Below are 26,479 nucleotides of genomic sequence, written 5' to 3' on the forward strand. Positions count from 1 at the left end.
GTCATCGGGATGCAGTTGATAAGCTGACTGAGGGAAGTGTCCAGTGTAGTCATGGACGTAATGAAAGTTAATGCATTTTGGCAACTGCAGCATGCTTAAGTCATAGCGGACACCAATACTGGCATATCATGCGATAAATATTGACAGCCACAAAAGCACTAGGCCTGACATGATGTGATATTATGATGTAATGCTGCTGTGAAGTTGTTAGCGTGCGATGCACCTTTATTTCATTATTGTCTGGATGTACTAACCAACTTAGTTTTTACATTTTACACCTGGAAATGCGGATGTGTCCATTTTGGCTGTGCACTCCTTTCTTCTGCCCATTTTGAGGCCTAGCACCAGGAAAAGCAATTCTGTTTAGTGAGGGATGGTAGCTGGGTTCTACAAGCCCTGGATTAATTGTGAGGCCTGGTGTCAAATAGTAGCTTTTCTCTTCTGCAGCACTGATGGTGTCGCTTAGTTGCTGTGGCTGCCAACCCCACTGACAGCACAGATGGTTAGTCTACCAGACATCAGGGTCACCGGTGCCCTCCAGATTCTGACTTGGATCTGACAACACCTACTGTTCTGGCTTGCTTTTAGGCACGGTCTTTGGTTTTTACTTTGTTCTATAAACTGTCCTCTGCTTTTTACCCATTGTCAAATACTCTGGATATCCTTCTAGTTTCTGATTTGGACATTTATAGTGCATGCTACTCGGCTGCTACTCAGGATCTCGGTCCGTCACGCCCCCTCCCATAGACTTGCATTTGAGGGGGCAGGGTGTGACATCACACGGGGCGGAGTCGTGACATCACGCTCTTCTGCCATTGTGGTTGGGATCCGAAGCCTCCAACGTTGTCGGAAGCCGTACAGGTGGGTGCTGCAGCCGAGATCCTTTGGATAGGGGATAAGATGTCTAGGGGCGGAGTACCCCTTTAAGGTTCGATCACCCAAGTAGGTATGGACAGCGGATCGTGGTTAGCATAGGGCTACCTAACACGTGAAACCTGGTCCCAGGAGCAGTAAATCTATTTAGTTTAGGATCTCAACTTATGAGGTCTCATTAACATGGTGGATGGATACACACACAATCAAAATGTGCATTAAGAACCTCAAATTTACATAGTCCAGTAAAAAAATTTGCCCCTTTCCTGATTTTTTTTTTATTTATTATTATTATTTTTTTTTTTTTTTGCCAATTTGTCACACTTTGATCTTCAGTAGCATCAAACTAAATTTTTATACTACACAAAGATAACTAACCCAAGTAAACACAATGAAGTTTTCAAGTGAATATTTTATTTATTATGGGAAAAAAAGCCATTCGGACCTTCATGGTCCTATGGGAAAAAATGATTGCCCCATCCCCTTGTAAAATCATTAATGTACAATGTTTAATCACATTGCTTAGAAAGTGGAATTCAGTTTCACCCAGGCCTGATTACTGGTCACTTAAAAATAACCTGTGCGACAAAGTAACGGCCAAAAGATCTCAAAACAGCTAGACATCATGCCACAATCCAAAGTATTTCATGAATAGATGAGAAACAAAGTAACTGACATCTATCAGTCTGAAAAGGTTCAAAACCATTTCTAAAGCTTTAGGCCTTCAGCAAACCATGGTGAAGTTCTCCATTATGAATTTTAAGTGATTTCACTCATTTGGGAGTGCCGCCTGTTTCTCTGTATGGGTTTGTTGGATGAGAGAGCACCTATCTTTAGTAATAGTGAGTGCCTCCTGTGACAAGCTATTGAGGTGTCAGTGGGCAGTGCCAACCATATTCTTTGGACATAAAAACTTGAGATAAAGAGAATGAAGCATCAGTTCTTACCGTATATAATGCGTGGCAATGTACTACGTGTGGTAAAATCTTCATCCTCACTATTCTCAGAGGATGGTGAGGATATACCCCTGTAATTAGTCCCCCGAGTGGGGAGGCCTACTTAGTCCCAGTGGCTGTGCTGTAATTACCTCCTCTCCGCGTGATTGACAGCCTGCGTTACTGCTCTGCTTCGTCTGCTTAAGATTATAGCGCAGCTGATGGGACTAAAAACTTCATAACTTCATATTCTCACCATCCCTGCGGGCGGGAACATCAACAGCGTTCCTTTTGGGATTGCTCAGTGGTAAACTTTGCAAAGTCTACTTCCCTCACCTATGTTTCCTTAGGTTATTCTGAGATATCACTGACCGAAAGACATCCAGAAGGGAGACCCAAGACATTAGTCAGTCTCTTTGTTTGCCTGCTCATCTTGGTTTTATTGCACTAGGGAACACTGTCCTTGCTTTCTTTACACAGGCCGACCCAGAGGATACCCGAACCTAGTCCTTACTTTGCTAGAGGTCCTGCCAGCTTTGTTCTTGTCCCTCAAGCGTCCACGTGTATTGGCACTATCCATGTAGCAGGAAAAGCCAGAAGGTTGCAGCATGTTGTCTAAACCTGGAAAACTGTAGTCGAAGGCAAACTAACACTGAAGGTAGGAGAGCTGCTGCTGTGTGATGTTACACCTTCTCTGGCCAAGGCCAGACTAACATGTCCCTGGGGACTGGGGTGGAAACAGGACAGCCCTTAACCCATAATTGTCTGTTTAGCTTTACACAGTGAAAGTAAGGATTTTGCGTACAGACAGTTAACCCCTTGCCCTATATTTAGGCTCAGTGCATGCAGGAAACATATAATATTTACCTTTTTATACATGTTCTCTTCTATATGTATTGTTCACATGTGAAATTTTCCCCCTTTGTTGTTTATTCGTATGTATATCTTTGTACACTGGGTGGTTCCCCTCCAGTGGAGCCTTGAGAGATAATTCCCTCCTTGGCTCACCTGGAGGGCTAACCACCCAGTTCCCTATATATAGCGTGCTTTTACTCACCTGAGTATGCCTGATGAAGCAGATAATCTGTGAAACGCGTTGCATGATGGGTGATTAAAGTTGATTCTACCTTCCGAGTGTGTCCAGCGCCTCCTGATGTCCGCCACCTCCTTGGAGGCTCCCTGTTTATTTGTGCATCTTTCCGAAGGTGGACTGGCTGCCGGCATACTCACACACAAGTTCTTTTCCATTGTTACACTTGGCGAGTGTAACATTCTGGGTGAGCATTACAATTACCTTTGTTCACCCTGGTTTTTAGTGGTAATGCGCTAGGTAGCGCCCTCTCTATTCTTCTGCCGGAAACATATAAAGACATGGAGAAATACATTTTGCATAGAAACACATTCAAAGACATCGAGCTGAGATTGAGCTGGGGACCTTGGAGGTAACAGCCACCTGAACAGTATTCATGGTTTCAAAAGCGGACCCTGCTTTGAGAAACCGCAATTATAGCTGTGCTTAAAGTGTGACAAAAAATAAGAAATCATGAAAGAGACTTTTTTCTCACAGTACTGTATGTATAGCAAATACAGCTGCAATGCAATTAAAAATAACCCATGAAGTAGCTACTGTCATTGTATATCTTGTATTATTGCGCTTCAATTACTTGTCCAGCTAATATAATGTCTGGGTAGTTGTCCTACTTTTTGTTACATTATATGAAAGTTCAATAATGTATTCAGTGTTGACCTATGTAAGAGCTAGCTAAGTACAGGTAGGAGCAGTTCTTTCAATTTACAGTAGTAATGACATCCAGAGGCACTGGCAGTATCATATGGAATAACTGATGCCACATACTGGTAACCTCTAGGCATTGCATGCGGAGGTAAGGGGGTACTCACAGTGGCACTGAAAGATAGGGAAAAGCTGGCAGCCACTCTGGGTACAACCACTCTCACAGTAGACTGGTAGGATATTGCATGATCCATGGCCCTGCCCAAGGAAGGGACTGCAAAGTTACCGTATTTTTCGCCGTATAAGACGCACTTTTTCTTCCCCAAAACTGGGGGGGGGGGGGGGGGAAAGTCGGTGCGTCTTATACGGCGAATACACCCCTATCACGACTGTCCCTGCGGCCATCAACGGCCGGGACCCGCGGTGATCCCCGGGCAGTCCCGAAAAGCCCAACTAAACAGCCGGGTTAGTGTCACTTTCCCTTCAGACACGGCGGTCAGCTTTTATCGCTGTGTCTGAAGGGAAAGTGACACTAACCCGGCTGTTCAATCGGGCTGTTCAGGACCGCCACGATTTCACCACGGCGGTCCCGAACAGCCTGACTGAACATCCGGGTTAGTGCTTACAGGACACCGGGAGGGCCCTTACCTGCCTCCTCGGTGTCTTCTCCGTTCAGGGATCCCCTGTATGGCCGGCGCTCTCCTTCCTCGTCATCACGTCATTGCGTACGTGTGTCAGTGTGCGTAACGACGTGATGGCGGCGACGGAGAGCGAGGATACCCGGCCGGCAGCAGAGACGTTCCGGAGCGACGGGGACACGGCGACAGTGATGGAACGACATCCAGGGCAGCGGTGACGGGTCCGGAGCGGCGGGGACACGCGAGTATTACCTCCTATGCAGTGGTCTTCAATCTGCGGACCGCCAGATGTTGCAAAACTACAACTCCCAGCATGCCCGGACAGCCGTTGGCTGTCCGGGCATGCTGGGAGTTGTAGTTTTGCAACATCTGGAGGTCCGCAGGTTAAAGACCACTATTGGGTTCAAAATCTTAATTTTTTTAGATTTTGCACCTATAAATTGGGTGCGTCTTATACACCGGTGCGTCCTATAGTGCAAAAAATACGGTAAGTTCTGTAATGTTCAGCCACAAAAATTCCTGCAACAAATCTGCTGAGTGTGAATGTACCATAAATAGAAGAAAGGGCAGACTGTGATTGGGTATGCATGAACAATTTAATTCCTCATTCATATTTATTGTTATACATTTTGTTTACATACCAATAGTTCACTCATGACTTGCTCCTTGTTTACTGTGTTTTCTGAACTAAAGAGACAGACAAAGTTAAGACTAAACTGATCATACACTCGTGATTATTATTGACTGCAATGCGGCTGATTAATCTAGCGTTGGATAGCTCATACCAATGATCTAATTGTAAATGATCTAACATGCAAGACTACTCTGGCAGATCAGAGAGGCAGTTAAAAAAAATATAAACCATGAAAGTAGGCAGAATTTTTGGGCTGACAGAAGTCTTGCCGTCAGTTATTGTGGACAATTACAGTAGTTGCCTGTCATTTACAAAAAATGATGCTGAAACTAAGGCCAGTAATTTACTGAAACGATAATGTGTATATGGTACATTGCTGCACAATGTAAACTAACTCAGGGGTATGACCAGAGTGGTGGCACTGGGCAAGGCAGAGATTAAACAAGTATGTTTATGTTATACCACAATCCTGAATAATTTTTTTTTTTTTACAAAATTGGAGAGCCTCTAATTTCTCACAGTAAGCCACAGGTTTCTCCTTGATAGTTTGGCAGTCACGGATTCCCCAATGAGTTCTTGCCAGAAAAAAAAGTTCTCTGCAGGTGTGTTCTAATGGATTTTCCACAACAGACTACACTGATTTAAATGGTTGATTTTCCGCAGTGGAAATTCTGGTATATGAATAATATTAAGTAATAAATTCCCCTCTGTTAATCCTGGATCTATTTGTGTAATTCGTGTAGTCATTGTGGGTAGTCTCTTTTGCTGTAAACTCTGCTTGGCGTGTGCAAAAGTTCTTCTTCCTGATGTTTCTGAAGAAGATGTTTTAATAAGTTTTCATGTGGCTTAAAGAAGCACACACTTATTTTCATAAGGCTAAACGGCCATGCTGGTAATTCCCTTACTGTTAGCCGAATTTTCAAGAGCCCTGACTATTCACTTGACCACACATTGGACATGCCAAATCCCACAGCGTCTGGTGTGTACACTGGAAGTCATTGTCACTATTTATATCTATGGGACTGACATCAAGCATGCCGTAAAGATAAATAGTGAAGTGACTTCCTTGTGGGTGTTTAAGGCTATATCTTTCGCTACCATTCAGTCTTCGGCTGTCCAGCACCCAGGTTGTGAAACAATGTCTTAAAGGGGTACTCCGGTGGAAAACATTTTTTTTTTTTTAAATCAACTGGTGCCAGAAAGTTAAACAGATTTGTAAATTACTTCTATTAAAATAATTGTTACCTTCCCAGTACTTTCTAGCAGCTGTATGCTACAGAGGAGCATACAGCTCCTCTTTTTTGTCTTGTCCACAGTGCTCTCTCTTGATCAGTTCTGATATGAGTGTTCATACCCCAAGCACTTATACTTTATCCACAGGATCTCGAGGACAGAGGATAAGTGTCTAATTGTGGGGGGTTTGACTGCAATCTCCTGCTCGGCATCCCGGCTCTCTCCATGCACAGAAAGACCTCCGCACAGATTACTATGTGGTATGGGGTGTCAGTTCAGACTGAGGGAGGACTTTAGGCATAAGGCGCACACCCATATCTTGTTTGTAGGATGCCAAAAGTTGTAGTAGTGGTATGGGGTGTGATGCAGGGCAGATGAAATTACCCTAGGGGCAGATAGCGTTAAGTAGTGTAACAGGGGGGGGGGGGGGGTTGTGCAGCTCGACTAGGTAGTAAATTAGATAACCGAGGTTAACTGTATAGCACCTAATACCCAAGGTGCTTGGCTAAAAACATGAAGTGTGTAAAGTAAGGTAACAGTCCTCAAGTGATCTAGTGAGGGCGGGGAAGGGGAATGGGAAGAGGTGGGAATCAGATAATAGAGGTGAGCAAAAAAGAGAGATTAGACCATAGAGTAAAAATTATATGAATTTAATGAAAAAAATTTGATAAAATACAAAAAGCGTAGATGTGAGCTGGAGGGGGGTAACGCAGGGCCCTTGCGATTCCCCTCCAAAAATGAAAAATAAAATATAATAAATAGGATAAATTCGATATAAATAAAATGTGCAAAAAATATGCAAAAATAAAATGTCAATTCTGAATCCCCAGATGGTGCATATAATGTCCTATAGATCAAAGTTCATGGATATGCATAGACATTTAGGTGCAAAAACTGTGAACACAGATATACGGTGTAATATGAGGCACAGTAATATGTGGCTGCACTGGTCATGTAGAAAATACCGTTCCAATACGTTACATGTACGATAAATAAGTGCAGAAGGTATGTATCCTGTAAAAATAGGGCACAGCAATATGGTGTATCAATATGTACAGTCCTGTAGGTAAAAAGATATTCTGCAGGTTCCTGTTATGCAGTTATGTCCATAGGATCCTGTGAAGAAATAACGGTGTACAGTAGTACCCTGTACACGTGGATAGGAAAAATGTTAGACATTTATTAATTTCATATTTGTGGACTATGAATATACATCTTGCTACAGTCCTAATCTAAACATTACATATGACTAGACTAAATTAGTTATATATAGACTGACTATAATGGACTATATGTGGTACAACGTTATACAACGTACTGTGACTTACTCTTTGTACCTAGCTGACATTTGTCCTTGTGTTGACCTTTGGGACCTGCACAACACCACCTCTGTAGAGTCTGGAACTCTTGCGTTTTCTGGAGCTCTTTGATCTTCTGGAGCTGCAGCTGGCTCTTCCTCAGCGAACTCAGGAGCTGGTATTAATTCAGGACTGGCTGGACCCAGAGTTGCTGGCATCGAGGCTGGAGACCGGATCGGCACCCTGGAGGCTGGTGTATAATCCGGAGCCAACGGTGACAAGGCTGGGACTGGTGTGGAGACTAGTGTGGGAGGAACCAGCCCCAGGGTTAGTAAGAAACAGAAGATCACAGGCCGATTTGGAGAAAACATGAGGAGATCCATAGATGGGTGGATTCCTTCACCCAGGAAGTACTCTCTTGTAGGTCTGACAGCCGGAGGAGGGGGTGGGGGAATCACTGGTTGATCTTTCAGACATAACTTGATTCGGTTTCGGTGAACAACTTGCGGCTCATATCCAGGCTTTTGAACTTCGCATACATCAAATTCCGCATAGGGTACAGCCGTCATCGTGTACAGTTCTGTCTCCCAGATAGAGTCTAACTTGTGGGTTCTTGGGAACTTCCAAAGCCAGATTTTAATCACCTAACTGAAGTTGTTTGGCAGAGGCATGACTGTTGTGGTCCTCCTGTTGTCTCTGCTGGGCCTCTCCCATCTTCTTGCTGACAATTTCTTTGGCCTCTTGGATTCTTCTCTGGTGGTCAGAGACCCAGTCCAGGGAGGTTTGTGGAGAGCTGTTGAATGGGGCATGGAGCTCAAATGTTCGGTCTTTAGGCAACTGCCATGTCGCCCCATCAAGTAGAAAGGGGTGTACCCCGTAGAGCAGTGGAATGTGTTATTATAGATCTCCAATAGTTCGGGCAGCAGTCAGGGCCACTGCTCTTGTCTTGACACAGAGGCTGCTCGCAACATATGGATAAAGACTTTATTCATGCTCTCACAGAGCCCGTTCCCCTGGGGGTGGTAAGCCGTAGTCCAGAGTTTCTTGCAGGCATGGAATTCACACAGCTCTTGGAAGAGTTGGGCCACGGAGGCCGTTCCATGGTCCGTTAGGACGGACTCCGGCCACCCATGGGTTTGCACCCAATTGGAGTAGAACATCTGGGCCAATGTCTTGGCTGTGAGGTCTTTAACGGGTACAACGAGTAATGATCCACCATGGTGAGAGCATAAAAGTGTACTTGGACCGCGTAGGAGACAACTTGACATGGTCCAGCATGACCAACTGGTTAGGCCTTTCACTCTGAATGGAATGGAGGGGTGCTCTTGCGTCCTTGCGCACGTTCTTGGTGACGTTACAGACAGGACATAACTGCACTATTTCTCAATGTTGCTCCGCATTCCGATCCAATAGAATCTTCGCCTGACAGTAGCTTCAGTTGTGTGGACTCCAAACTGTCCAGACTGATCATGGTATGCGTTGAGGACCATCGTCGCGTCTCTTCGGGGAACCAGAATCTGATTAAGTCGATCACTGGAGACCGGATCCAAAGAATTTTGGCACAACAGTCCTTTGACGACAGAGGAAGCGACTGTCTGTGCACACAGACGTTTCAACTCGTAGTCGCACTGGGCCCGGCGTAGACGGGTTGGTACCTTTTTCGCCAGAGGGTAGTCCAACAGACCCCCCATGACTCGACTTTCGTCTTGAAGAGTCTTCCAGGTGTATAGGTCTTCTTTAACCTTTTTGGACCTAGGTTCACCATCCATCAGGGTGGTCACAAAACTCTGATTCATGGGGGCATCTCCACGTATCCCACCCGTCTTTGACCGGAGGCTCCTCGCCGGGGGTCAAATCGAGACATCATTAACATTTGACTTGCCGCTTCTGTACTTCATGGTGAAATTGTAATTGGCTAATTACACCGCTGTTCGATTGCACCTGACTTGGCAGTGTTCAGATGGGCCACCAACAGGTTATAATCAGTGTAGACAGTGAATGGCATGGCAGCCAAATAGTCTAAACTTTTCAGTCACGGCCCATACCAGGACGAGACGTTCCAACTTGAATGAGCTGTAATTTGCATCATTCTACTTTGCTCCTCACAGGTTATGACTGGCATAGGCAATTACTCGCTCCTGCCATTCCTGGACTTGGGACAGGACAGCTCCCAGACCTTCAAAACTGGCATCAGTATACAGCCGGAATGGCTGACCGTAGTCTGGATACGCCAAGATGGGTGGTTCTGTCAGCAGGCGTTTGAAAGCTCAGAATGCGATCTCTTGCTCTTTGGGCCATTCAAGAGGTAGTCTTCCACTGTAGTTCTCCTTACTGTAAGAGAGCTGTGAGGGGTTCTGCAATCTGGGAGAAGTGTCGGATGAAACAGCGGAAATAGCCGGCAATCCCAGGAAGCTCCTGACATGTTTAACCGTGCGTGGGGTTGGCCAGTTCTTGACAACCTTTTCAGGATTGGGCTGGACTCCCTCTATGCTGAAAACATGACCCAGGTAATGGACTTGAGTTTTGAGCAAATGACCCTTTGACGGCTTAATCTTCAATCCATGCTTTATTAGAACTTGAAGGACGTCTGACAGATGAATGAGGTGTTCCTGGTAGGACTTGGAATACACAATAACGTCGTCCAGGTACAATAGGACACTTTGAAAATTTAGATGGCCCAGGCACCTTTCCATCAGATGCTGGAATGTAGCAGAGGCATTGCACAGCCCAAACGGCATACTTTTAAACCCGGACCAGTCTTTTCCCGGTCCTCCAGGGCCATGGGCACTTGCCAGTATCCACTGGTTAAGTCCAGGATGGAGAAGTAAGCAGCAAACCCGAGGGCTGTGAGTGACTCCTTGATCCTTGGCAACGGGTAGGCATCCTTGTGTGTAACATTATTCGGTTTCCTGTAGTCGATACAGAAGCGGATGGTTCCGTTTTTCTTCTTGACCAGGACAAGTGGCGCCATCCAGGGACTCTGACTCTCTTGGATCACGTCTGCCTCTTTCATGTCGGCCAGCATCTTCTTGACAGTCTGATACATGCCTGATGTGACCGGACGGTGTCTTTCCTTGATAGGTGGACTGTCACCTGTGAGGATTCGGTGCTGGATCATTTAAGTCTGCCTGAAGTCTGGGGTGCTTGCTGAAAGCCTCATGGTATATCTTGGAGACATTGATGATTCCATTGACTTGGTCCCTTGAGGTAGTGTCATCCCCAACCTGGAGTTGCGCCCACAAGGGCTCTGGAGGGCTCCAGTCAGATCCTTCGGCCACTTGGGCTGCACGCTGTTGGGCCACCAGACGTTCTGTCACAATCTTCTTCGACTCTGGGAAGTACAGCTTTGCTACTGGGGTGTATTTGGGTAAGACAGTAGCAGAATCAGACAGGCTTACTAACTGCACTGGGACTCTCCTGTTGGTGACAGTGACAAGGCTTCTCACAGCTCGAACCAGAGGATGATTGCATCCAATTGCATTGGTTCCAGCAGGGCTTGATAGTCCCTATTCTTGACTCCTGGACATGCACGAGACCAGATGATGGTCTCCGTGTTGGGCTGTAAGGTCACCGACCTGATGTCTTGAACTCGTACTCTGCAGATTTCACCTTGCTTGTGCAGCCTGCTGCCCTAAAGGGGACATATGGTGAAGAGAGGTATGCAAGGCATCTAATACTTCAGTGAAACAATTCTTCATAATGTTCATCCCCAATATAAACTCAGCAGACCCCTTATCTGTCACATTGGTTGCAATCACTCCCTGCCCGCTGAGTACATGCTCTCCTAACTGAATGGTTGGCTCCCAGTTTCCATGTCTGTGGACTGGTTGTCCATTTACCGCAACTACTCGGAAGTTAACATCATCAGGCTCACACAATAAACTAGCATCCCAATGCTGATAGAAAACACTTTTAGGTATGGTAGACACTTGTGACCCTGTATCTATCAATGTCTCCAACAGTACACCTTCTACAACAATTTTTATATAGGGGCAGGAGGCAACATAAAGTGAGAGTCCTGACTTAGGTCGCTCGGGAATTGGACCTGATGACTTTTTCCTGAGGGCCGGTCATCGACATCAGGGGAAATTCGTTTAAATCCCAGCACTGCATTTTCCAATGTCCTGACTTATTACAGTAAGTAAGTGCCAAAAGGGTCTTGAGTCCCCGAGGGTCTATTGGGCAGAGGATTGCGGTAATTGAAACTGCGGGAGCAGAGGCAGATTCACTGTCAGGCGGAGTGGCCTGGGTGGCAAGCTCCTTCACAGCCTTAGTCAGTTATTCAATGGCCTGCCTAACACTCTGTGACTGGCAAAGTAGAGGACACTGGGGCGGGGGCTGGTGACTATGGTGGTATAGGTCTGGCTACCGCCCCTAGTGGCTCTTGAACAGATGTAAGGGGTGTACAAATTTCCTCTAACTCAGTCGCAGACTCAATCACTTGGATAGGCAGTCTTTTGAAAGCGAGGAATGACATGTTGGGGTTTAGACCGCTAACATTCTCAGCTGGGCTTTGTCCCACTTATGAGCCCCATCAATAAATCTGTCCATGAACACCTTGTTGCCCTGCTCGGGAGTTATACCGTCTAATTTTTGGACAGTCTCTAGGGCATTCTGTAGGGCTACGGCATATGCTCTCAAGTCTCACCTGGCTTTTGTCGCCTTTCATACAGCCGGAGACACACCTCTGATGGAGAATGTGACTCAAATACCTGGTACAGTCCTTCAAAGATCTGCTCTACAGGCTGGCCAGGTGCGGACTTCCCCTAACGCTGGTCCCTTTAGTTGTCCTGTGAGCAATTGCACCTGTTGGTTAGAAGGGAAAGAGTAAAAGACAAAAACTCCGGATCTTCTCTTTGAAATCCCTCAAGGTGAAGGGGTCTCCGTTGTAGGTAGGGAGGACAGGGTTCCCCATGAATACCGGTGCAGACAATGGAACACCAGGATTGTTGATTTTGACTGCAGGCAGGACGAGTAAGGTCCCGACAGCTGGGGCAGGCGATGACCTCGCTGCTGGAGATGAAGGGGCGCTGGTGCCTGGAGAGCTGGGTTCTGACATCCTGTTGATTTTTGAGTGCGCTGTTGCTTTAAGAGAAATAAGGTGTGTTCTCCTTTAAGATGCTTAATGTAGTGTTGCAGCGGCTTGGCTATTGGGGGTACTGTAATGGATGCTTCCCCTCTATTTTGCTGACAGCTACTGACACTGGAGACTTAATACTGGCATTCGTTGGTGTTTGCAGAGTCTGCGCTGCAGCGGGTGCTTGAAAGATAACCGCAGAGACAAACGCAACAGCCGGAGCTTCCAATATGGCTGCGCCCAGGGAACTTCCTGTTTCGGTCCGGTTGGCAAAATCTTCCCCTGTGCAACACAGGGCGGCTCTTTGGTTCTTCCTCACCGCGCTGTAGAGGCATCACCGATGGGAACTGACGGGGCGGATCTTCCGGAAACACCAGACCAAGTTAACCCTTCCAGGTACAGACTCTCTGCAATTCACAATGACAAATAACAGTCCTTTCTTCACCTCCCCCCCCCCATTTCACAAGCACCTCGGGTAAAACACTTTCCACAGACAAAGTCCCGTTCACTTTCTGGCGAAAGTTTTATTCACATCGGCATGTGATTTTCAGACAATTCTGGACATAGTTCAGACTGAGGGAGGACTTTAGGCATAAGGCGCACACCCATATCCTGTTCGTAGGATGCCAAAAGTTGTTGTAGTGGTATAGGGTGTGATGCAGGGCAGATGGAATTACTCTAGGAGCAGAAGACATTAACCCCCTTGTATTCGTGACAACAGGGCAGTGGTTTATCCTCAATACCACCCAAAAGGTATACTGCTGGATCCTGGGCTAGGCATGGGGGCAATAATGACTCAGACACTAAGTTAAGGACAACGGTAGCTTTACTGAGGTTAGACAGGTGGAAAAGTCCTTACAGTTCAGCCAGGCCCACGGGGGTGACCAGTGACTTAAGAGACCTTAAGGGCTTGCTGGGACTTGAAGTAGAACAGGACAATTTAGTGCAGGCCAGGCTGACTTGAAAGAGGAGTTTGACTTGACTGACTTGTGACTGACAATGCTGTGACTGTGGTGACCCCATTGGTGACCTGGTCACTGAGCATATACATCATATATCTTCTATCCCTACTGAAGAAAGGATCGAGCCAATACTGGCTATAGTACCCTGAAACGCGTCTAGGCTTTTGATTTTACATTTTATAAAGGCACTATAGAATCACTTGGACCTAAACCTTATGTGAACACGGCACAGCAGCATTTGCAGGTTCAGATAAAGCAACTTAGATACCCGCCTCTTGTATCATTGGTCCGGTCCGAGTCTTTGAACTGTCTCACTGACCTGCTGAGAGCGAACTATCCCCGCCAGGATTTCATCCACCACGAGGGACGCCACGATATACCAACACTGCACCTGCTGGTTTACCGCAGAGGGGGAGTACAGCTGGTACACAAACACGCTACGCCAAGTGCACCCCTGAAACAGCGACAGCCCTAACATCGCTGCCCGCACTACTACAGCAAATCATCACAGCAGCATTCATCTGTCAGTCCCGGGATTTGGTGAGACCACAACATTAACGTCAGTGATACATTTGTTGAAATCAGTTTGATACACAAACTGGTATTTTGTTATATATTGGAATACAGAAGTCATTCAGCTGAGACCAGACCACATATTTATCTATACCAAATTTCATTTGGACATACCATCTATTGTTTGCAGGTACACTGAACTGTCAGCCGCTGAACCATCAGGTTGCCGGATTATTGGATTGATGCTATTTTTTGTATTTTTTATAATTATCAATGTTCTAATTGCAGATATTGTGTGAATACCCCCACTAGGTACCAGTGGTGGTATATTCCTACATTTAGTGCCAGGATATTTTATATTGTTATTTTATGTAAAATACATTTATAAATATAGAACACTTTTCTGGAATTCTTGAAGTATCATTATGCACCTTTGTAGGTGAAATCTTTGAGGAGTGATTATACTATATTCTACTTATGTAACTGAGTTCCCCTTTAACCCCTTAAGGACAATGGGCATAAATGTACATCCTGATGTGCTGGTACTTATCGTACCAGGACATACATTAAGTCCTATTCATGAGGCGAGCGAAGGAGCTGTGCTCTCTTCATGCACGGCAGCCAGGGACTGGCCAGTAATGGAGGACACCAGCGATCATGCTGATGTCTGCAATTAACCCCTCAGATGTTGTAATCAATACTGATGAAGACATCCGCAGAATTAGCATTGCTGTGGGTGACTGATCGGCCCACTCGCAGAGAAATCACTGAGGTTCAATCAGTCAGGATAACCGCCGGAGTTCCCCTTACCTGCCTCCTGGCAGCTCCAGATCTACAATCCATAGAAAACTAAGAGCGCATGAGCAGGTGTCTACTTATTGCACAGTTAGCATAGGGCTAGCATAAACTTAGGTTTAAGTAGTAAAGGGACTACAACTCCCAACATGTCCAGTCAGCCTAAAGCTGTCCAGGCATGCTGGAAGTAGTAGTTTTGCAAGTTTTATAGTGAAGGGACTACAACTCCCAGTATACCCAGACAGCCAAAGTCTAGTTTTACACAGGTGTGGCATAATAATTGTAGTGTAGGGTTAACATAGTTTTACTCCGGTGTAGTTAGCGTAGCTTCGTGTTAGCATAGTTTTACACCAGTGTATCATAGCGTAGTGTTAGCGTAGTCTTACACCAGTGTAGCGTAGTTAACATAGTTTTACAATAGTGTAGAGTAGTTAGCGTAGTTTTACACCAATGTAGCATAGAGTACGTTAGCATAGATTTTACACAGGTATAGCGTAGTTAGCGTAGTTTTGCACACATGTAGCCTAGTTAGCATAGTTTAGGGTTAGCGTAGTTTTACACAGGTATAGTGTAGACCCCAAATAGAAAACACTATCACCAATATTAAGTACAAGAATAACAAAAGCTTTATTGAAAAAAGTACTTAGACAATTATGTAAAATCGTATAAAAACAGAGGATCCAATATCAACCCCCTAAAGTATACACAGCATTGTAAAGCTAAGAAATTTACCTTGGATAATGAGTATACACACAGTGAATCCACCATGGATAATACATAGTGTTAAGAACATCATGTAAGTGTAAATTAACAAACCACGGGGGAGATATAGTAGTTACATCAGAAGTCCCAGTGTCTGTGAAACAAACAAGCCTTACCAAACACTATGTAGACCCCAACTTATGTTTCGCTCCATTCAGCTTCCTCAGGTATACAGGTATAGAGTAGTTAGCGTAGCATAGTGTTAGAGTTTTGCACATGTGTAGCGTAGTTAGCGTAGTGTAGGGTTAGTGTAATTTTAGACCAGTGCAGCATAGCATCGTGTTAACGTAGATTTAAACCAGCGTAACATGGTTAGAGTAGCGTTAGCGTAGTTTTACGCAGGTGTAACGTAGTTAGCTTAGCTTTACAGGCAGATTAAGCATAGTTTAGTAAGTATAGCGTAGGGTGTAGCTTAGCTTAGTCATACAGTGAAGGGGCTACAACTACTTGCATGCCTAGACAGCCAAAGGCTGTCAAGGCAGGATGGGAGTTGTAGTTTTGCAACAGTAGCAGAGGCAATTGCACTAAATTAAAGAAGCAGAGGACATTGTAATCTGCTACATTAAAGGGGTACTCCGGTGAAAACCTTTTTTCTTTTAAATCAACTGGTGGCAGAAAGTTAAACATATTTGTAAATTACTTCTATTAAAAAATCTTAATCCTTCCTGTACTTATTAGCTGCTGAATACTACAGAGGAAATTATTTTCTTTTTGGAATGCTCTCTGATGACATCACGAGTACAGTTCTCTCTGCTGATGTTATTATAATAATAATAGCACTTTATTTATTTTTGTCCTTAGTGGGATTTGAACCCAAGTCCCCAGCAGTGCAAGGCAGCAGTGCTAACCACTGAGCCACCATGCTGCCCTTAGCATACATCTGCTATGCATGGTTGCTTAAATGGACAGAGATGTCAGCAGAGAGCACTGTGCTCGTGATGTCATCAGTGTTCCAAAAAGAAAGGAATTTCCTCTGTAGCATTCAGCAGCTAATAAGTACTGGAAGGATTAAGATTTTTTAATAGAAGTAATTTACAAATATGTTTAACTTTCTGCCACCAGTTGATTTAAAAAGAAAAAAGGTTTTCACCGGAGTACCCCTTTAATGTAGCAGAGGCCATTGCGCCCTGCTACGTTAATGTTGCAGAGGCGAGTGCACCCTGAGCTGCGCTAGTTAGTTCATTAGGGTTATACAGCCATCTATATACACTGCTCAAAAAAATAAAGGGAACAAAAACACCACAATGTAACTCCAAGTCAATCACACTTCTGTGAAATAACACTATCCACTCAGGAAGCAACACTGATTGACAAACAATTTCACATGCTGTTGTGCAAATGAAACAGACAACAGGTGGAAATTATAGGCAATTAGCAAGACACCCCCAATAAAGGAGTGGTTCTGCAGGTGGTGACCACAGACCACTTCTCAGTTTCTATGCTTCCTGGCTGAGGTTTTGGTCACTTTTTAATGCTGGCCGTGCTTTCACTCTAGTGGTAGCATGAGATGGAGTCTACAACCAGCAAAAGTGGCTCAGGTAGGGCAGATCATCCAGTATGGCACATCAATGAGAGCCATGGCAAGAAGGTTTGCTGTTTCTGTCAGCTTAGTGTCCAGAGCATGGAGGCGCAACCAGGAGACAGGCCAGTACATCATGAGACGTGGTGGAGGCCGTAGGAGGGTAACAACCTAGCAGCAGAACCACTACCTCCACTTTTTTGCAAGGAGGAGCACTGCCAGAGCCCTGAAAAATGTCCTCCAGCAGACCACAAATGTGCATGTGTCCACTCAAACGGTCACAAACAGACTCCATGAGGGTGGTATGAGAGCCAGACATCCACAGGTGGGGGGTTGTGCTTACAGCCCAACACCGTGCAGATCGTTTGGTATTTGTCAGAGAACACCAAGATTGGCAAATTCGCCACTGGCGCCCTGTGCACTTCACAGATGAAAGCAGGTTCACACTGAGCACATGTGACAGATGTGACTGGACTCTGGAGAAGCCATGGAGAACGTTCTGCTGCGTGCAACATCCTCCAGCATGACTGGTTTGGCGGTGGGTCAGTAATGGTGTGGGGTGGCATTTCTTTGGGGGGCCGCACAGCCCTCCATGTGCTTGCCAGAGGTAGCCTGACTGCTATTAGGTACCGAGATGAGATCCTCAGACCCCTTGTGAGACCATATGCTGGTGCGGTTGGCCCTGGATTCCTCCTAATGCAAGACAATGCTAGACCTCATGTGGCTGGAGCGTGTCAGGAAGGCATTGATGCTATGGACTGGCCTTCCCTGGACTTCCCCAGACCTGAATCCGATTGAGCACATCTGGGACATCATGTCTCACTCCATCCACCAATGCCATGTTGCACCACAGACTGTCCAGGAGTTGGCAGATGCTTAAGTCCAGGTCTGGGAGGAGCATGCCCAGGCATTGTAGGGAGGTCATACGGGCATGTGAAGGCCACACACACACACTACTGAGCCTCATTTTGACTTGTTTTAAGCACATTACATCAAAGTTGGATCAGCCTGTAGTGTGGTTTTCCACTTAGATTTTGAGTGTGACTCCATATCCAGACCTCCATTGGTTGATTAATTTGATTTCCATTGATAATTTTTGTGTGGTTTTGTTGTCAGCACATTCAACTATGTAAAGACAAAAGTATTTCATACCATTATTTATTAATTCAGATCTAGGATGTGTTATCTTAATGTTCCTTTTATTTTTTTAAGCAGTGTATATTACCCACTTCCGTGTCCGCACCCCTCACTAGACGTGGAGCAACACAGGAAGATGACAGAGCTGGAACGGGGGTGGTAAGTTAGGCTCTCCAAGGGGAGAACCCCCAAAAATGTACTAACTCATTTTTTTTGTGTTTTCTTCTTGTTTCAGAAACTTAAATGTGGTTGACTAGGGCAATGACCTGCATTTTTTTTTTTTTTGCTTTGTTTTTTAATAAAATGCTTAATGAGGGCTAATAAAAGACAGTAGGGATGAGAGGAAGGGGGAGGGTGAAAGACGAAGACACATATGAAACACATACATAGGACAAACAGGGAGGTAAAGGGAAAAAAAATAAAAAGAGAAAAAGGAAAGGAAGACATAGAAAAAGGAAGTCAAGGGGGTTGCCTATCTGAAAATCCATCCCACGTTTCCCAGACAGAGAGGAAAGAGGGGATAGAGTTATTCATTGAAGCTGTAAGAAATTCGAGTGAATGAATCTCACAAATGCGAGCTAGTAAATCAATCTCAGAGGGAGGAAGAGTTCTCTTCCAGCACTTGGCGATGAGGGTCTTAGCAGCCAGGACAATGTGCATAGAGAGCCTAAAAGGCTTCTTAGAAAAAGTGGAATGAGAGAGGTGGAGAATCTAAATCAAGGGGTCTAGGGGGACTGAAACACCCAAAGCCTCAGAGATGAGGCGCTGCACCATTTTCCAGTTCTCTACTAAGAGGGGACAGGTCCAGAAAATATGAAAGACCGTGCCCAACCCCACCCCACAGAGCCAGCACTGAGGAGGGATAGTAGGGTTAAGTCTATTCAGGAGTTCGTGGGTGTGATACCAGCCCATAAGCAGCTTGTACTGGTTTTCCTTGTAAGCGGTGCAAATAGAGGCCTTAGATGCTCTCTCCCAAATTATCCGCCACTGAGGTAATGTAATGGAAGACCTCCTCCCAATGGGCCATAGAACGGTGGGATGGGGGGGGGTGGGAAATCACCATCAGGGGGCTGAATGAGTAGTGAGATATTGGAGAGAAGGCCCCTCGCCTGAGGCATAACCGCTCAAAGCCAGTGGGCTGAAAGACTGTCGTAGAGCCAATAGTGAAGTACATAAAGTGCCTTAATTGTGAAAAGCGGAAACGCTCAGATGAGGAGCGATCCCAATGAGATGCCAATTGCTCAAAGGGCAGCAAGAAACGAGAAGAGGCCCTGGAAACCCCACTCCCGCACCATAATAGAGGTCATACCGGAGGGAAAAGCTGGATGATAAAGGAAAGACCGCAGCGGGGAGAAAGGAGAAAACAGTTTAAACTTCAGGGAGCAATACCCCCACACATTCTTAGAGAAACCCATGGGGCCTAGAAGAGGGGAGGGAGAAATAGCCGATGCTGGAGGGTGCCAAAGGAGAGAATTAGGGTGAGTAGGGGCCAGCCACAGCTTTTCCAGCTCAGTTCAGCAGCTATAAGCATGGTACATAGACCAAGCCGCAAGGTAGCGCAGGTGAAAAGCCCAGTAATACTTCACCACATCAGGAACTGCGAGGCTCCCCATGGCCCTGCCAGCCATCATGACTGACATCGGCAGACTGTGTCTCTTCCCATCCCAAATTAAACGAAAAATAGCCGACTGAAAACAGCGAAGGGCCAACAAAGGTACCCGGTTAGGAAACTTTTCGAAAAAATAGAGCAGTTTCGGGAGGATCGTCATTTTACCCACCACTTCTCCCAGAGAGCTCTAAGTTCCCGAAAAAGAGGGAGGTAGTTAGCAGAGTAGAGAGAAGAATAGTGAGAAGCGAGATTGACCCCTAAATACTTTATAGCAGAAGAGGACCATTTAAAAGTAATTAGAGCGAAGGGTGGACAGGGACAGAGGTAGGTTCAGAGGTAATGCCTCCGTTTTAGAGAGTTTAACTTTATAGCCAGAGACCCTCCCCTCTCATAAAGGAATTAAAAAGAGGGACAAGTCTAGGGAGAAGTGTAGGAGAGAAAAATGTATAGTATAAATACGTGAATCCATCCGGGCCTGGGGAGCGACCAACAGGTAGGGATTTGAGGACTTTTAAGAGTTCTTCCTGTTATAGGAGCATTAAGAATCTCTCGGTCAGCCGCCAACAAAGTCTGCAAGCCGCATCAGGAAAGACAAGCATCAAGAGCAGCATCACGCACCCCCCCCCCCCCCCCCCCCCCCGGGGTCGGACGGAAGCTGGGAAGGGATGGAATAGAGAACAGAGTAGTAGTTAACAAAGAGGCGGGAAATATCAGCAGGGTGATCGCAAATAGTACCTGAAGAATCTTTGAGGGCCGAGGGGGACTGGGTAACTGCTCAATCCCATAGGCACCTGGCTAACATAGTATGGGCCTTATTACCCTTTTCATAAAAACGTTGCTTAGCATACAGCAGCTGCCTCTCGACCCTATGGAGAGCCAGATCACCCAACTGGACACGAGCAGCCACCAATCGCCACAGGAGAACTTGTGTTTTATTTTTTATTTTTTTATTACTTTTAGGCTTAGTAGTGGAAGCAGTTAGAGATGAGCGAACTTACAGTAAAGTCGATTCGTCATAAACTTCTCGGCTCGGCAGTTGCTGACTTATCCTGCATAGATTAGTTCAGCTTTCAGGTGCTCCGGTGGGCTGGAAAAGGTGGATACAGTCCTAGGAAAGAGTCTCCTAGGACTGTATCCACCTTTTCCAGCCCACGGGAGCACCTGAAAACTGAACTAATTTATGCAGACTAAAGTTATCAACTGCCGAGCCGAGAAGTTTGTGACTAGAGATGAGCGAACTTACAGTAAATTCGATTCGTCACAAACTTCTCGGCTCGGCAGTTGATGGCTTATCCTGCGTAAATTAGTTCAGCCTTCAGGTGCTCCGGTGGGCTGGAAAAGGTGGATACATTCCTAGGAAAGAGTCTCCTAGGACTGTATCCACCTTTTCCAGCCCACCGGAGCACCTGAAAGCTGAACTAATTTATGCAGGAAAAGGTATCAACTGCCGAGCCGAGAAGTTCGTGACGAATCGAATTTACTGTAAGTTCGCCCATCTCTAATTGTGACGAATAGAATTTACTGTAAGTTCGCTCATCTCTTGAAGCAGTCTTACAGACAAAGTCCATTGCTAAGCTGGAGTTTAGGATAGAAGGGGAAAAAAACTCTGGATCCCCGGCGCCACCCGTTGCAATAAACTTCAGAAGTCACTGGTACAGTTAAAATTTTCTTTATTCACCTATGTCAGACGCGTTTCGAGGTTTAGGATACCTCTTTCTCAATGACCTTGGTGCTTATACAGACAATATAAAATAACAGCTTTATATAATAAAAGATGGACGCCTTAAACAGTGTCAGGTGGTACTTAAGATCTGTCATAGACATGCGCTGATGTAGCACTGCTAACTGACATATGTGGCTCTCACATCAGTAGTTCATTAATAAATAAAAAAAATACTCTAACATAGTAAAGCATACAATAATATTAAAAGATACTTTTAGTTTCAATTTCCAAGTGACTACCTACTCTTAGTTCCTAAGATCCAGGAGCAGCTTCTCTATATAATTTTGTTACACTGTTTCTGAATGTCGGCATCAACTGAGCTTCCATACCCAGAGCGGCGGCTCTGATTAGCTTGATGTGTTTAGAAAAAGAGGAGGAGGAGCCGGCTTTGCTGCACGGGTGCTTTGCTGCACCCATTTTCAAAGTATAATAGTCTTAGTCTTATTATTAGTGATCTACAGATGAAGATCTGAAACACTCCGTGGAGGGACGGCTAGCGTCGGAAGAGGAACGATGTCGCTGTGTTTTGATGTCCTAAGCCTTTGTGCTCTCTTGGAATACATTCTTTATACTTGTTGTATTCCAATGTTCTTAGACATGTTTTTTCCATGGGGAAGTTCCCCATTGCTGAGGGCTAACAGCGCTAAAAGGACTTAGTTATGGAATTTTTATGTCGGGGGAGGTCACGGTTATTGATTGTATAGAGCTTTAGTGCGGTTTTCCTACTCTTGGGGACTGCAGCGTTGCTAAATGTTCAGTTGAAATATGAGTTTATTTGTATACTGTATGAATGTATGTGGTGTAGTCATGAAAAATATGGATGTATGTATATCTGAAATACCAAGTGTAATGAGATGCATTGTTGTGTTAGGTATATAGTAAGGGTTTCATTTTGGATATGTGTATCTGAGCTATTGAGTTTCTATGTTTGATGGGTGTTCGATGTAATTAAGAAATATACTGAATGTTCATGTGTACTATCATATTATATACACATATAGGGTGTGAAAAAAATACACAAGGGGAGCCAGCACTGGATGACCACTGGGGATGTGCCCGTAATCCACCCGAATGCCAAAGACGGGTACACTTCACAATCTCTCCAAAGGAAACAGCAACAATCGCCAGGTCCAGTATAGTAGCAAACTGATGTTTATTGCATCAATAACAGCAACGTTTCGGCTAAAAGTGAGCCTTTCTCAAGCATGTAGGGTGTGGTTATATAAGATTAATGAATGTCAATCTATATGTATATGAAATATTGTCTGTCTATGTTGGTGTTGCTACGTGGTGTATATGGTATGGGTTGTATTTATAGAGTGATGTGTATATATTATCAATTTATGCATTTCTATGATATATATATATATATATATATATATATATATATATATATATATATACACACACACACACACACACACACACTGTATTTATCGGCGTATAACACACACTTTTAAGGCAAATTTTTTTAGCCTAAAGTCTATGTGCATGTTATACGCCGATACACCCCCAGGAAAGGCAGGGGGAGAGAGGCCGTCGCTGCCCACTTCTCTCCCCCTGCCTTTCCTGGGGTCTAGAGCCCTGCTGCCGGCCCTTCTCTCCCCCTGGCTATCGGCGCGCTGCTTCAGGCCTCCGGCGTGCGTCCCCTGCGTTGTTGCTATGCGCTGCACGGCGCATGACGTCAGTGCGCCGTGCAGTGCATAGCTACGACGCAGGGGACGTACGCCGGAGGCCTGAAGCAGCGCGGACCCGACCCCGGCAACAGGTAATTATGCCACCGGGGATGGGGGGAGGCAACGGGGCAGCGGCGCCGGCAATGGGTGCCGCGGCCCCTTCTCTACCCCTGGCTGTCGGCGCCGCTTCTCTCCCCCTGGCTATCGGCGCCGGCAATGGGGCGCCGGCACCAATAGTCAGGGGGACAGAACGGGCAGAGGCGCCGATAGCCAGGGGGAGAGAAGGGTCGGCAGCAGGGCTCTAGACCCCAGGAAAGGCAGGGGGAGAGAAGCGGGCAGTGACGGCCTCTCTCCCCCTGCCTTTCCTGGGGGTGTATCAGGGTATACACGCGCACACACGCACCCTCATTTTACCATGGATATTTGGGTAAAAAACTTTTTTTACCCAAATATTCTTGGTAAAATGAGGGTGCGTGTTATAGGCCGGTGCGTGGTATACCCCGATAAATACGGTGTGTATATATATATATATATATATATATATATATATATGCGCATACACATATATACACACACACACATAAACATACGTATATTAGTATATTGGAGTTTGTTTCCTAAAATTGAATTGGAGGAATTAAACGGATGTGTTGGCAATTTATTTATACATTATCGATGTTCTCATTTAATCCCAGAGGAGAGAGAGTGTTCATTTTGTAGATCCAAAATGATTCTCTTCTGCATAGGCTGCCAAGCCTATCATTGTGGTCCTCTGGTATCTGCTCAATTGCAGTGATCTTGAAGTCCTCAAACTCATTATTATGCTTTTCGGTTGCATGTTTGGATACACTATGTTTTAGGAATTTATGTGTAACATTAAATCGGTGACCGCTCATGCGGTTTCTCAGCGTTTGCGATGTCCATCCAATATACTGCAACTGACATCCACACTCAGATATATTACATGTGTGGAATTACAACTGAGTCTATCCTTTATCGTGAATTTTTCACCTGTTTGGTTACTTATGAAAGTTTTTGCGCCATGATTGATATTTCTGCAGAGTTTGCATGTTTTTCCTCCGCACTTGAAACATCCGTTTTGATGGAAGTCTACGTTGTTCTTTTTGTTGTTGTTGTAAGCTGGAGTTTAGCGTTAACCCCCAAAAACAGCTAGCGCTAACCCCCAATTAATGCCCCGGTACCCCTGTGGCCGTGGGTACCAGGATAAAAATAGAGCAGATACCAACAGGCACAAAGCGTCAAATATGGCGCTATTGGGCCTAGGCGGTAACAGGCTGGCGTTATTTAGGCTGGAGAGGGTAAGTAACAATGGTACTCGGCCACCCTGGTAACGTCAGGCTGTTGCTGCTTTGTTGGTATCTGGCTGAGAATGAAAAGACGGGGAACCACACACTTTTTTTATTTATTATTTATTTATGAAAAAAAACGTGTGTAGTTCCCCATCTTTTTCATCGGACTCCCCTAACAACTGCGCATGCATGGATTAAGCTAGCCCTACACTAACTGCGCAGCAAATAGACACTTGCACATGCGCTCATAGAAAACTTGACATCACCGGCAATCTGCTGCTCTGATTTGTCTTCTAGCAAATTATGGATCAGTGCCATGCATATGCATAGCACAGAACAGTGATAGCAATCTAATGATTGCTATGTAAAGTCCCCTATGGGGACATAAATAAAAAGTAAAGTAATAAAAAGTTTTTAAATTAAAAAGTGAATAAGCCCTTCCCCCAATAAACTATATCCCCTCCCCTTTTCCCTATTTTACAAAAACAAAGTGTAAAAAAAAAAAATTAACGATACAGTGGTCCCTCAAGTTACAATATTAATTGGTTCCAGGATGACCATTTTATGTTGAAACCATTGTATGTTGAGACCATAACTCTATGGAAACCTGGTAATTGGTTCTGAAGCCCCCAAAATGTCATCCAAAAATAGGAAAAAGTGAGGATTAAACAAAAATAAGTAGATAACTAATACAGATAAAGCAAATCCTTACATATAAAAGTAAGAAAGATCTGCTGGGAGCTGTAAATCACTGTCTATGTAGAGGACATGAGCTTCTTCAGGGTCCTGTACAGTACACGCAATGTCCTAAAAAAGTTAAATGGACCCGCTCTCACATGGTGTCCAAAGGTGCAGCTAACTGTAGCACAGGTAAAGAGTAGTACAGAACATGTAATACCTCCCTGTACTGTAGGGAGATGTTACCAGACAGATATTCAGCGCATACACTTCAGTAATACAGGTGTTTTATCAGTGAATGCCCATTCTGATTGGTCAGTTCTTCAAGCCACTGACATGTTTCACAGATCTTGACTGTCCATAGCATTGTATGTTGAGTATGGTTTCAAGTTACAATGGCCCAGAAAAGACCATTGTATGTTGAAAATATTGTGTTTAAGTTGAGGGATCACTGTATTTGGTATCAACGCATGCATAAATGTGCAACCTATTAAAATATGTTCCACATGATCCGTACACGTAAACTAAAAGGAAAAAAAAAAAAAAAGTCTTACATTTCTGCTTTTTGGTCACATATCGAAAAATTGTATTATAAGAGATCAAAAAAAGTCAGATAAATGCAAAAGTGGTACCCATTAAAATTACAGATCACGGCGCAAAAAATGTGCCCTTATACAGCCCTGTATACGCAAAAATGAAAATGTTATAGGTCAGAATTGAGCAATTTTGAACATACTAATTTTGATAAAATAAAGTGAAATTTTTAAAAATAGTAAAACATTTTTTGCATTTTAATCATATTGACACCCAGAATTCTGAGAACATGTCAGTTTTACTCTAAAATGCACTGCGTAAAAACGAAACCCTCCAAAAGTAGCAAAATTGCATTTTTTCTTTTCAATTTCCCCACAAAAAAAAAAAAATAATAATTTTTGGTAGTGCCATACATTTTAGGGTAAAATGTAAAGGCGTCATTACAAAGTACAATTGGGCCTGCAAAAAACAAGCTTTCATATTGGTCTGTGGATGAAAAAATAAGAGTTATGGTTCCTAGAAGGCAAGGAGGAAAAAACAAAAATGCAAAAATGAAATTGGCTTGGTCCTTAAAGGATTACTAAGCCCTAGACTGCTGCGGACCCCCGGGATCTCGGCTGGGGCACTCCGCTGTCATTACTGCACAGATCACGCTCGCTCTGTGCGTAATGATCGGTGATACAGGGGCCGGAGCATCCCTTAATGCAAGTCTATGGGAGGGGGCGTGATGGCCACCACGCCCCCTCCCATAGACTTGCATTGAGGGGGCAGGCAGAGTCGTCACGAGGGGGCGGAGCCGTGGCGTAACAATGCTCCGGCCCCTGTATTGCCCATCATTACG

At 44.9% G+C, this 26,479-nt stretch overlaps 1 protein-coding gene across 6 annotated transcripts in view; it reads right to left on the reverse strand.

Moving 5' to 3' along the window:
- The window catches only part of MAJIN (membrane anchored junction protein), a 135,807-nt gene that overhangs the window by 64,272 nt on the left and 45,056 nt on the right, over positions 1–26,479 (reverse strand). For all 6 annotated transcript variants that reach the window (XM_056527057.1, XM_056527058.1, XM_056527056.1 and 3 more), the window contains one exon: positions 4,820–4,865. In XM_056527057.1, the coding sequence (XP_056383032.1) occupies positions 4,820–4,865 (46 nt within the window). The remainder of the gene's footprint in view (positions 1–4,819; positions 4,866–26,479) is intronic.

This window comes from Hyla sarda, chromosome 6 (assembly GCF_029499605.1).
Source record: "Hyla sarda isolate aHylSar1 chromosome 6, aHylSar1.hap1, whole genome shotgun sequence".
Classification (NCBI taxonomy): domain Eukaryota; kingdom Metazoa; phylum Chordata; class Amphibia; order Anura; family Hylidae; genus Hyla; species Hyla sarda.